General features: G+C 46.1%; 2 protein-coding genes and 1 non-coding gene across 7 annotated transcripts in view; all 3 read left to right on the top strand.

The window, feature by feature from the left end:
- The window catches only part of PDE8A (phosphodiesterase 8A), a 153,264-nt gene extending 151,180 nt beyond the window's left edge, over positions 1 to 2,084 (top strand). For 4 of the 5 annotated variants that reach the window (XM_009897276.2, XM_054169197.1, XM_054169196.1 and 1 more), the window contains one exon: positions 707 to 2,084. In XM_009897276.2, the coding sequence (XP_009895578.1) occupies positions 707 to 813 (107 nt within the window). In that variant the 3' untranslated portion in view covers positions 814 to 2,084. The remainder of the gene's footprint in view (positions 1 to 706) is intronic. The other variant, XM_054169195.1, reaches the window with a different exon arrangement.
- A 2,362-nt stretch (positions 2,085 to 4,446) lies between these two features.
- LOC128898040 (uncharacterized) lies at positions 4,447 to 10,001 on the top strand. Its single transcript, XM_054169198.1, has 4 exons — positions 4,447 to 4,536; positions 6,647 to 6,690; positions 6,884 to 7,048; positions 9,646 to 10,001. Exons 1-4 carry the CDS (start codon positions 4,484 to 4,486, stop codon positions 9,999 to 10,001), a joined length of 618 nt encoding a protein of 205 aa, XP_054025173.1. The 5' UTR covers positions 4,447 to 4,483.
- Positions 10,002 to 11,531: 1,530 nt separating this feature from the next.
- LOC128898049 (small Cajal body-specific RNA 15) lies at positions 11,532 to 11,663 on the top strand. Its single transcript, XR_008462678.1, has one exon. It is a non-coding gene; the product is annotated as a small Cajal body-specific RNA 15 (non-coding RNA).
- Positions 11,664 to 12,702: the final 1,039 nt, after the last annotated feature.

Genomic DNA, 12,702 nt, shown 5'->3' with positions numbered 1-12,702 from the left:
TGAGCCTTTGAAACTACTCTGATACAAAATTGCTTTCTTATGGCTTCTAAAGAAAGGGGGAGAAAATGGAAGGTTTCTGCAGTACAAGTGAGCTTAATAACTTCATTATTACTTAGAAGTATTTTGATACTGCTGCAAGCTGTTCTTGTGACTTCTCTTTAATACATCAGATTCAGGCAATGTTTAACTCTCTTTGTTTTAAACTTGCTTCTCTGTAAATGCTGAACATACTCTCCCTGACAGCACTTTGGGCACAATCATTTCGTTGGTGTTAATATCACTTATTCTTCAAGACAAATTTCTGCAGTCTGGAAACTGCTTGGGGGAGCAGCTGTTTCCTTCCAAGCGCTGCCTCTGTGGTAAAAGTGGTCAGAAATGTGACTCTGCTGAATGCCAGATCATGACATGTGACTGAGATTTGATGAAGTAGGGTAATTACAAGCCTAATTAGCTATGCCCCTCCTGGGAAACTGGGGGACTTGCAATACCAGTGTTAAGGAGACTTACAGAACTGTTCTCAGTGGCCTGAGTGAGAGATGAGTGATGAGAGCTATACAGCCAAAACCATTTCAAGTATCAGTATGACAGATTTAAGCTTTCCTGCTTAATGCAGTCGCCCAGACATTTGAAGTGATGTTTAAGCAGAAAGAATCATGTGACCCTTTCAATTCTGCAAACTAAACACACTCTGCCCTTTCTTCCCTAGCATTTGCAGACCTGCCAAATTTGATGCAGCATCTGGATAATAACTTTAAATACTGGAAAGGACTAGATGAAAGAAAGCTGCGGAGCCTTCGACCACCACCAGAATAGCAATTAGGCCATGGTGTGTAATTTACTAACCAGATGCATATTTATTCAAGCTCACTTTTATTCATGTGATTTGAGATTTGTTTTGGTCTCTTCAGTATTACAGTAAAGCTAGCTCATGCGCTTGGGGAACTTTCAAATTCAAGAGAACATGAGGTCAGCAGCTGACTTCCACTAACTGCCATGTGTGGACTCCGATGAACTAAGCCTACAGAGTGGAATTACACTGGATTGCTGCAGTACTTGTACTGAAGAGGGTTTGTTAGTGAACATACTGTTGCGGTATCTTCCTACCAGTATGCAAAGCTGGGAGACCATGAAGAATCCTCACGGACAAGACACTCGCTAGAAGATTTTGCTTAATCCTCAATCTCGCAAGTGGAAAAGAAACACCTGTTAATAGAGGCTCACAGCTTTTATGAGAAAGCTACATGCTTTTTATAAGCACTTAAGACAGCTACACAGAACAATCAGATGTTTAAAATGCAACTCTCTTGAGAAGGAGTTTTTGATCTATGGAAAACAGACGTACTCTATTTTTTCACGTCACCGAAGGTGCAATCATTCACTTCTGAGCACTACTGAAAGTGAGTTCTCGTCAAGAAATTTAGTAGCAAATGTAAAAAATAACCCAAGAATTTTTGAGGTCGATCGTTAGCACCTATGATTACAATGATACCTTTTATTTATTTTGTTAGATGTTCAATATTTTCTATGAATTTATAAATACTTAAAAGCCAAAGCCAACTTTAGACGCGTTACAGATTTACATGATTCATACTCATTAATATACATTTAATTGATGTACAGACCTTTTATTTTCATAATGCAAAAATACAGGATACTATACAATGATACATTTTTATTGCACTGTAAGGATAGATGTGTATGTTTAAATCTTGTCTGATTTATGTTAATTAAAATGGAGTTTTATGGAAAAGGTCTCCCTTGAGAGCAGTAAACAAGAAACACACACTGCCTGAGCACCAGAGCTGCAGTAGTTCTCCCACAAGCCAGTGACGACCACCTGATCTTCCCGTGGCTACAAAAATAATAATAATAATAATAATTATAATAATAATATGTTGGAACTTTTTGTTTTCTCCCATGAAATTTTATGATTGAATTCCCTGTCCAAGTCTGCCTTATTTTATACAGTGTTTCTACCAAGCATTCCACAGCGTATACAAAGAGGTAATACTAAACGTCTAATCAGTTTCACCGGTTTATAGCCTATGTATTTTCCTCTGCCATGAAAGAAACAGAACATAAAACCACCACCAACTCAAAACCCTTCAACTCAAGAAGTTTGTAAAGGCTGTGTACCTTCACAACTTGAATGAAACCTTCATAGCAAACACCAGAAAATAATAAAATGTATATTTTAAGACGTGTCCAAGTCCTAGCCATTTCATTTGAAACGTATCTTTACTTTGTAGTCTGCAGGCTAACAGACACATGAAATTATTTTCAAAATTAAGATACTTGCTGTCTGGGCAAGAGCTGAGGGGGTTGGACTGATGTCAGGGTGATGAAAGGTTGGTTGTCAAGTCTCTGTGGTTATGGCCTGGCCCCAGAAAGCCCATCAAACCCTTGTGAATCCTTGGACAAGTCTCTTCACAGCTAAAAGCAGTGCCATGCTGTACTCCACTGAAGGACTGGAAGAGCATCCTGTCAGCCTTCCCAGTAGGTAGAAAGGCACTCCAAAAGCACTGAAAGAACTGCTGATTGTTGTCAGTGCAGAAGCAACTGGCTTTAAGGACGTTTTGAACTGTTCCTGAAGAAGAGCAAGCAGGGCAGAGGTGGATGATGGAGCAGTTCAGGAACTGCAGAAGTATGAGCCTTAAAGCAGGTAAGAAAGGAAAAGGCAGCTTCTCCAGCTGTAACCTGTTTCTGTGTTTCTCCTCCATCACCAAGCCTATGAGACTCATGGGCCACCACCATTTGTAGGTCATTACTGTTCATGTTCGCATCATGCCTTTCTATCAGTGCTGCCCCTACCCTGCATGTGTGCTCTCCCTTCCTACAGAGAATTCAGGGTTTGTGCTGTTGGGGCAGGGAAATCCCTTTTGTAATTTCCTTTAATTCACTGATGTGTGTATATTGCCTAAGCTGGTGGGGCTCACATCATGCCTAGGAGTGCCCAGACCATGGCACTGTCTCACTGACAGTAGGACAGAGGGCATGGGGTCCTTGTCGATCTCCAAGGGTTCCACAATCAGTACTGAAGGAGCAGATACACTTCCACTGAAGCCTGAAAACCTCAAGTGTCCTATTTTCAAAGAGAATATGCAAGGAAAGGGAGAGTTGACTGCTAGATACTTTGTGTTTCTGGCAATATTACACTGTGGTTCCCTACACATGTACCTGTTGTAATCAGCTGTGATCAGTTAATCTTTTCTATTGCATGCATCTTCCTGTGCATCTTTCCTGTGCATCTTTCCTGCTCAAGGAAAAGCTGCTCTGGCTCCATTAGGGGGAAGCTACACAGCACTGTCAATATCTCCTCCTCTTACCTGCAGTGAGGATAGGAGAGAAAAAGTAACGGCTTATGAGCTCAGAGAATGTCTGCAGGAACAGGGTAAAGCACGTTTCTTCATAAATATAGTTAATATTCTGCATTATATTAATGAATGGTAAAAACAGTTAATTTAATCTGCTATAAAAATGCCTGATGCATAATCATTGAAAAGATGTGGTCACTATGAAATTCACACTTCATCTTTAATGCCATTACTTGGAGTGCAGAGCCGTTCTAATCAACCCTCTGTATCAGCTAGATTTATGTCCATATTGGTGCACAGTAATTTCACTTAACATAAAACACTGATTTGCAGGCACTGAATGCAGCTCTGTTCATTCTGTTGTCCACCTAAATTTAACAGCTGCCAAGGACAGATTATAATTAAAGCCTGCAGCTACCATTCTTGATCCTCACCTAAGATCTATTTGTCCTGAGCTTCTCTCTCTGCAAGTTACACCTCTTAAACCTTATGTGCAGTCTGAGGCTGTGCAGGTTCAGTGGGAATGATTCAGTCTGCTGCCCTTGCACCATGAAGGACTTTGATGTGCAGCAGTAATAGCTCTAATGTGATAGTCATCACTCCAGGATCCAGATGTCTTTGAATACCCCTGCAAATTCTTCAGCCATTCCAGATCCCCTTCCTTTCCTCTCCAAGATTACATGGCAACATCACATGCTCTGTGCTCTGAATCCTTTCCAGTTTAATATCTCTTCCCATGTTTTTTGAAGTTACCACTCTGCTTGGGGCAGAAACTATGGCTTTACTGATGGGCCTTCATCTCTGAAGGGAGAACATGGGAATAAACTGCAAGAGTATGATTGAAGTAATCCCCAATTTCAGACAGGCTGGCAGTCTTATACAGTGTCTGCACTTTTCATTTGTTCTTGCTTTAAAGCTAATACAAGAGTAAATTCCAATACAGATGTGATGCTGGATTGGTCCTTTATGCACCTCCAGGGTTTTAATCTTAAAGCTTTGTGTTTTAAAACTGACTGAGGGTCAGCAGCTCAGCATTAAATGGCCCATTCAGAATCAGTGGCTCTATTTTCCATGCTGCCTATTTTCTCTCAGGTTTCGCTGCTGTTAAAGCTGGGTATCATTTCAGGTGCTTCCAAGTGAGTCTGAACTATTGTCATCTGGTAAAATATATGTTAGCTCCTCAGCAAATTTCCCTGGATAAATATCTTGGTTCCTTCAAGGGGTAGGTATAAAATTCTGAGTAGTAATTGCTTATTCTTACAAAAGGAGAAACCAGACAGGTGTTGTGCACAGCTATGGCTTTCATTTTCCCAGTGGCTATATAGAAATTAAAAGTCACCTGAAATGGAATGAATGCCTTGGGTATTGTTGCAGTGCTTGTGGCTGTGGCTGTCTCTGCTTGTCATCATTGATAAAACACTTAAGAAAATGTGTCAGCAATGTGAAGCAATGACAACACCATCCCTGCATGAAAGAGAAAAAAACGATAATGGAATTAACTATCTACTAATCCCTTACAGGATGCTTAGAAACAGCACAGGGTAGCTGTAGTCAGTTGTGCCCTCCTGTGAACCCAGAAGGAGTTGAGTCATGACTCTGCGTAGAGCACTTTGCAATGAAGTCTCAGAGCTGTTTACAAGTTTCAAAACAAATAATCTCTGCTGACGTGTGGCATCATGCCTCCAAGGGACCGTGGTCCCAGGTGTGCTCATTAAATGATAGCAGTATGGATTGCATTTCATCCTGGCATGATATTTGGATGCAGAAATTGAGCTTTTAAATCACTGCCGTGTGCCTGTGTAGCCTGAACCAGTGCAGAACAAAGGGGATGTCCACATGCTTCAGCTATTTTTTGTTCTGTTGAAGCTATGGCTCTATGGGCAAAGGACTTCTGTGTTGTAGCTCCACTGAATGCTTTCTCACAGTGAATGTTACTAGGGCAAAGTATCTCATGATTTCCTTTTTTCCCCCTTGGTTTAACATCTTTAAGAATCTCCTCCCATGCTTCCCACACAAACCTCAGTGAATCTGGCTTTGCAAACCCTGTGAAGATATGTGTTAACATCCTCCTTAACAAGCAAGGCAGTTGAGTTAGAAAAGGCCAGAGGACCCAGAGGTACTAAGCAAAATGAGTTTGAGGCTTCTAAATGTCTTTGAAGCCCTGAATCTTCAAGCCCTGACTGTGGTTTAACAGTAAGTCCTCCTCAGGCCAGGAAACAGTCTTCTGATGTTCCACATTTTTTCATATCAGCTTCTCCATCTTGTATTTTAGTTCTGATCCCATTTGGTAGGAGTCGTTATCTTAACTTCCAGTGGTTGTGGATCGACCCCCAAACACAGAGCAGTAACACCAGGACTAAATCCTGCCTTTCAGACTGACTCTTGCCACTTGTAAGAACTTTTACCACAAGAAAATCTTCTTTTTCTGACTGAAATTAAAGTGAGCCTGGGAGAATACCCTGTAATGGCTGAAAGCCTTACACTGATATCCACAGAAGAAGGAGAGTACAAACACAATTAACTAAAACAGCTTGTGAGCACTGCATTGCTACTGTGTGTGGTGTGAACACGTATATGCAAGGTCTTTTGTATTGTACTCCCCCATGCAAACTAAAGTTCAGGAGGATTTGCAGGCACCTCTGCTTTTGAGGTTAACACAAGTAGCTGTGAACACTTGTGGAAAATGTGAATCTCTCTTTTCCTGGTTTGCTTGCTCTCCACCTCGAGAGGCAGGAGCCACTGCTAGAGCTAAAAGTAATCTTTGCTCAACCCATGGTAATTAAAGTAAGTTACTTCATCTTTTAATCACAAACATTTCTCCTGAGGTAGCTAGACAGCACTGCACACTGTTTCAGAGAGGAAGTGAAGAAGGTGATGGCCTGGTTTTGAAATAAAGGAGGAATTCAGTCAGTGTGTAATTATTCAAGTGAGAAGCTAGTCCTGTCTTTAATATTCCAAAGTGGTATTTGATGTAAGCCCTTGCCCAGCATTCATTACATGTGCTCTGAGCTCAACCTGAGCATGCTGAGTGCCAAGTTCAGTGTGCAGCATGTTTTATAACCGAGCAGAATGACGTCATCCTAGTGATCCTGCAGCTCCCTAGTTCGCTGGGAGAAGGCACGGCTTTGTCTTCAGCCTAAAGATGAAATGGAGTGTGTTTGACAAGATTCCCTTGGTATTTGCAGTGTGGAATGTGTGAGAAATACTGCTCTGCACCTCCAGCAAGAGCTGTCCCTTTTGGCCTTACCAAAGTTGAAAAAAGATAAAAGTATTAAAAAGCTACTTTGCTTCTAATATTTTTCTTTACAGAAAATGACATTTTTCCTTTACAGATGCCCAAGTGCTTTACAAGAAGACCCACAGAGCTCTTTTTCAGGTGGGTAAAACAAGTTGCAGGGAAGCACAGCTGCTTATTGGCATCCATCTCATGGCAAACCCCAGCCCAGTTCTGGGGGCCGCCAGGCTGCTGCTGAGGGCTCTAGGCTGAACCACGCTGGCTTTCAATAAAGCAGGAGGAGAAACTTAGAAAGCAGGAGCTTTCATAACGGTTTGGCATTGCTGCTTTACAGAGACACCGGTCAGAGCTCCTGAGAAGCCAGCAATCCCTCCTCCCTCCCCACCTAGTCCGGATCTCAGAATCACCGGAGTGCCGAAGGCCATCAGCGTGTGCACGCCGAGTCCCTGCGCCTGTCTCCAGCAGTGGGTGGTGCCGGCTACTTCAGCCGCCGCTTACCGTAAGTAAGAAAGACTGCAATGATACAGCAGGAACAGGCAAGAGCCCACCGAGGCTGGGCTGGGAAGGGCATGCAGAACGCTAGGTACAGCTTTGGGGGATAGTCAAGGAGAAAGACTCCAGCTGCACTAATAGACAGTCTTCAGGATATCGTGGGAGCAGAATTAAATTCTCCTGGTTGCACAACCAAGCCCTAAAAGTGAGTGCCTCTCTCAGCCCCTGAAAATCCATGCTGGTGGATTGATGTCCCCTGTTATGACAAATCTCTGACAAGCCAAGGTCAGACAGCAGAAAGTTTTAGCTGCTGTATCATGCCAGGAACGAAAAAAACCCCACCAAAACCCCAACAACAACAAACACAAACAAACCAGAAAACAAACCAAAAGCCTTGTTTTAAAATAAGCTGGTTTAAATAAACAAGTGTTCTTTGAACCACATCAGAGTACATACCTAACTATTTGTTGAGTAAATACCAGTGACATGTTTAAATCTGGCACAGTATGGATTAGCAAAGTGGTACTTGTGTTGCTTTTGTTGTAACAAGAGTCAATAGTGTTTCTAGATGGTGGTCTGAAAAAAGGGATTTCTGGGGGGGTTTCCCACTTAGCATCCCACAGAGAAACATCTGCACCAGCAGCCCCACCTTAGGACTTTCAAGGAAAAAACCCTTCCCAATGCACTGATTTTGGTGCAGTTGCACTTCACTTTCACTGGCTTAGATCAGTTCATAATCTGCCTCTTAGGTGTTTTTTACCCACAGATCCACCTTCTAGATCATTCTGACTTTCTGAATGAAATCTAACCTGACATTGGTTGCAAATCCGTGATTGCATTATCACATCCTGTACCTGAAATGCCATAGTGCCACGGCTGAGCAAAGGCCAGACACATTCCCTGCTGCTCCCCGAGCTTACATTTTCTTCAGTCTGATGCTAGTGCTGCAAGCACACAGAGCACCCCCTGCAGATGGATGCTCTTCAGAGCTTCACAGCTGAGCTGACCCAGTGCCAGCCGAGGTACACTAGCAATATGCAGGAAGTCACTGAGGGACCAAGAGGGCACCACACAGCCTAAATGCCAGTGATTGCTCTTCCATGTGCAGAAAAGACAAAAGCAGTACCAATTCCTAATTTAAACAGATCTTTGTGTTTGTATTTTTGCCTGTCTATCCTTTGGCCTTTCAGCTTATTTAACTCTTGTAAGAGCCAGGTATTAACTCAGGAATTAATGCACAGACAGGAATGCAAAGCAAGAGAACAGGCTGTAACAGTGATGATGCTGCCTTTGAAGTTCTCCACCAGGAAGAGAGATTTTCTTTTAGGTTTGATAGGCTGTAAGGAAGCTGGACTGCTTCTTGTGTCCTTTCCTGTATGTCAATACAAGCGATCACTTTGGGCATGCTCATAAATTTGGGGCTCAATAAACGATCAGTGCAGACCACGTGCTTCTGTGTATGGGAAGCAATGTGTTTTTCTCTCTTTGTGGGGTGTTAGAGAGGTGGAAAGGTTGAGTACTGTGTGACACAAGGTGGGGAAACTGCATTTCATAAATCAAGCTTGAGCTACCCCAAAGTCAGGCCACTGAAGTCACAGTGAGGCTCTGAAGGCAAAAATGGCAGCCAGGTTTTCATCTGTATGCCATGGCATCACAGGTTGATACTATGATTTTTTTCTCTTCTTTAAAGCTTTCATGTCACAGGAATCAAAGTTCCCTATCACCCTTTCCCAAACTGCCTCCAGTTAATAATAGCATGAACAGTAGTTAGCCCAGGTTTGAAAGAGGCTTTGATGAGATATTGCTCTTAAGTAAGCCATTTCAAGGACAGGAGGCAAAGTGTTTTCTTTACTTGGAAGAGGAATCTGATGAGCACTTTGCTTTTCTTTTGCTGAGACCAAGCAGAGCTTTTTTTATCTCCATAATACAGAAATTGCAGAGGTGGTTTATGGCTACCGCTCTTTACCTCTGGCCTTGTGCAAGAATAAAAAGCTCTGAATAAAGCCACCAGTCTCTCCCTACTGGTAAGCTGAGCCTCAGCAGCCATCATCTCCCCAGCTTTCCCCCAAACTGAAGGCTATTCAAAGTTAATTTCTTCAAGCATCTTACTACATAGGCCATGAGATATGTCTGACTCTCGCTGCACAGCAACAAGCTGCAGAGCCTAGCTGCAGCTTTTAGGCTGCACATGGGAGCTGGACAGGGCAAGAGGTGCTGGGCTGGCCACAGGCATTTCCTGACTATGTGCTTTCCAACATTGTAGGTGGAACAGAGGAATTTTGCTTAAAGAGTTAGTGTATCCAGTTAGATGCAAAATACTTCTAAATAGAGGGACTCCACACACAACATTCCACTCAGTCCAGCTTTGATGGTAGGTGTCCATACATTTGGGAGCTGTGGGCCATGGGCGCCGAGGGTTGAGATAACTCGGCAGCTTTGTCAAGGCCCGAGCCATGCTGACAGAAACCCAGTGGATGCTGTGGCCACTGAGAGCTGGTAGCTTTCATTCAGCTATGCCAGAGCTGTGCCCTGAGCAGGGACCAGGAGCGAAAATTCCTTGCCCAGCCCTGGCACGGGATGTTGTTAACATGCTTAATTCCGCAGGATCGAGCACCTCAGAGGAAGGAGACCATGATGAGCAAGTGTTGCACAAGATGGAGGCGTTTGAGAGGGGGCTGCTGGAGGCAACAGAGGCAGAGCCATGGCTGGAAAAAAATCCATTGCATTGCCCGGCCTGCGGTCAGGTAGGGTGCAGTACGCGGACTTGGGGTTACTTCCTGGTTACTGCTCGGGGAAATGCTGCGTTGCAGAAGCGGAGGGTCAGGGCGTCTCGGCTGGGGTTTCTGTGTCGTCCCAGCCAGCCGCCTCCTCAACCACGGGCACAGCCCCGGCGGCTCCCGCTGACCCCGGGGCGCCGTCGCAGCCGCCATTTCCTCCGAGACATGCAGTGGGAGGTCTGACGGCCGCCACCGCCGCGTTCCTCTGTGCCACGCGTGGCCAGCGGCTGACGGGAACCGCGCCGGGACACTTCCACCCGGAGTAAAGCACGGGTCATCTGCCTCCGCCCGAGGCTGCCATGCCCGCCTGCCCTGGGCCACGGCCACGCCGGCGAAGGGAAGGCAGCGCCCGGCTGCAAGGTCATGTTTATTCAAGCAAGCACAGAGCCGGCTCCCGCCTGCCGCCCCCGGGCAGGAAGCGGCGCTGGGCGGCCTCTCCCGGCGGCGTGGGGCGGGGGCTGGGCTCGGCACGGCAGAGGCCCTCCGCCCGCAGGAAATGGCGGCCGTACGAGGTGAGGGGGGCAGGGAGCACACATGGCTGCTCCTCCCGGGACCGCGGCAGCGCCTCGTGGCGCACGGGAACGGCCTCCTCTGCGGAGAGGCAGTGTTCGTCCTTCGCTCCGTTCGCAGATCGCATAAAGGCCTCAGGCAACGGTCTGGCGGCGGCGCAGGGAGGGTAAGCTGAGCCAGGCCTTCTCTCCTTCCCGCCAGAGCGGGTGTCCTGAGCAGTGGGCGCCTTCCGAGGCTAGGCCTTCCCACTCCCGGAGCAGGAGCCGTGCGCCGCTCTCTGCCCTGGGCCGCCTTGGTCACTCGTGTGTCGCCTTACAGGGTCGGCCGCTGTGATGCGCATCTTGCCTGGAAACCCCCGCCGCCGTGTCCATGCAGCGGCTGCTGGAGAGGCGCTTCTGCCCGCAGCCCTTTTCCCAGGGCGACAGGTAAGTGCTGCCGGGGGCCTTGGGATGCTGCTGAGCCTTGCCGCTTGCGGGCAGGACTTGGCTCGAGCAAAGGCCACAGCAGCGTGACCGGCCCTGGACTGGGGGGTGGGGGGTGAGGGGGTGGACACGACTGCCGGTGGATTTGGATTTACGGAGTGTAGGACCCCTCCTCTAAGCTGCTACAGCTTTTCTGGTGCTGCCTTTAGGCCACGGCTTTGTGCCTGCAGAACCACTTTCAGCCAGCTCCAACTATGGCATAAGCAACCTTTTGGCAGAGAGTGCAGCCCCTTGCAGCCATTTTGTGATGCGGTTCAGGCCGTAGTCTGGCCTGCATCAAAACAAGTAACACTTAAGAGATAAGCCAGCTTGCAGAAGGTTTAACTGAGCTGGGGCCAGGACAGCTGAGTCCCAGTATATACCAGCAATTGAGCACACAAGCGTAAATGCAGCAGAGAGAAAATGTAACAAGAAGTGTTGGGTGTTGGGCTCTCCTAGGTCTGTGCAGTGAATCAGTGGAATCCAAGTGCTGAGATGAAGGGGAAGCAGAGCCTCTCAATTGCACGGTCCTTGGCTGCTTTGCTGTGCATGGCTAATGAGCAGTGTTGATTACGCTTGGAAAACAGAAGTGGTCAGTTAAAAAGATGCATCTGAGTTTGAGGGCAGGAACAGGGAATTGCCTTCCTGGCCAGGAAGACAGGCAGGGTAGGTTCAACTTGAAGCCTCCTTTAGGAGAGTGCAGTCGGTTCACGAGACTTCCCATGAGTTTCTTACAGAGATTCTGGAGGACTAAGAAAGTGGAGCCAGTGACATTATATTGACTCCACTGATACTATCCTCCTAAATTAAATGGTGGAAGAGCAAGGCCTGCCTGTGAGATAAAAGTCAGGACCTACTTCATCTGCCTACAAGGTTTTAATGGCAATTAGAGGGAGCGAGTTGAAGTGAGATGCTTCTGTAGAAAATGGTGGATGTGTTTGCTTTGAATTGAACACATAAAAGCATATTTCAGGGCAGTTGTGTTGCCTGTTGTATTTGTCCTTTTGCCATTGTCTCACATGTGGGTTTTGCTCACAGGCCTGTGGGTCCTTTTGTTCTGGCTCCAGCACTTGGTGAGGAGGGACACTGGACATGCTGAAGGATGACGGTAACCAGTTTGGAAACTGTCAGTTTAGCTATGGACTGTTTGCATAAACCTCTTCTATAACCAATGCAGCCTTGTGAAAGGGCATCACGTCATGCCCTCCGGTGGCAAGCACTGGTACTGCAAGGAAGGGAACTGGGGAAAGTGATCCTTTCTGCTATCCTAAAAGGGTTTGAGAGTAATTCCTCCTAAGCCCAAGGACCTTTGGGCAGCCCTGGCAAAGTTAGCTGCTGGGTGAGGTGTGTTGGGGATATCCCATTCTTTGGCAGTTCCTGCTGCTGGAAGCTCTGCAGGGATCACTGTTGCAAACTAGGGCAGCTACTGGGATTCAGGTGGCCAATACCAGAGCTTTAGGCATGAGCTGCTGTCCTTCACAGAAGATGAATTTTGCTGTGTGCCAGCAAATGCACGTAGTGAAAAGAAACAGAAAGAAAAATGCCAACAGGTATCCAGAAAAATGCATCTTGCAGCACGTAACTCGCTGTCAGAGACAAGAACTATTGTTCTTCCACATGATGTACTTGAGTAGTAAGCCAGAGTTCCTGTAGACAGGCCAGAGATGAGAACTGGTTTTGCCTCATGAGAAACACCTTTCAATGGAAAGAAATAGCTCTCAGATTGGCAGCTGAACACAGTTCTCCAAGATGAGTGCTATATACAGGATCCCAGATAAATGGAATACACTTGGTGTTAGTCTGCTTCAGGGTACCATTCTGGACCTGTTAATGCTATTTAGCTTCAGTAGGTGACTTCCCTTTTACTGTCAAATGCAGCTTCCAGTTCCGTACAGGGTCTGGTCCTTGCAGTC

The sequence above is a fragment of the Dryobates pubescens genome, chromosome 17 (assembly GCF_014839835.1).
Source record: "Dryobates pubescens isolate bDryPub1 chromosome 17, bDryPub1.pri, whole genome shotgun sequence".
NCBI classification, from domain to species: domain Eukaryota; kingdom Metazoa; phylum Chordata; class Aves; order Piciformes; family Picidae; genus Dryobates; species Dryobates pubescens.
The sequence above is the reverse complement of the archived record's forward strand: the minus strand, read 5'-3'. Positions and strand labels throughout refer to the sequence as shown.

What these genes read in the sequence shown, in the direction of transcription:
- LOC128898040 (XM_054169198.1), top strand. Translation starts at nt 4,484, where the DNA reads ATGTTAGCTCCTCAGCAAATTTCCCTGGATAAATATCTTGGTTCCTTC. An exon ending in TATCTTGGTTCCTTCAAGGG is followed by an intron (nt 4,537 to 6,646) that starts GTAGGTATAAAA and finishes TTTCCTTTACAG; the next exon opens with ATGCCCAAGTGCTTTACAAG. An exon ending in TACTTCAGCCGCCGCTTACC is followed by an intron (nt 7,049 to 9,645) that starts GTAAGTAAGAAA and finishes TTAATTCCGCAG; the next exon opens with GATCGAGCACCTCAGAGGAA.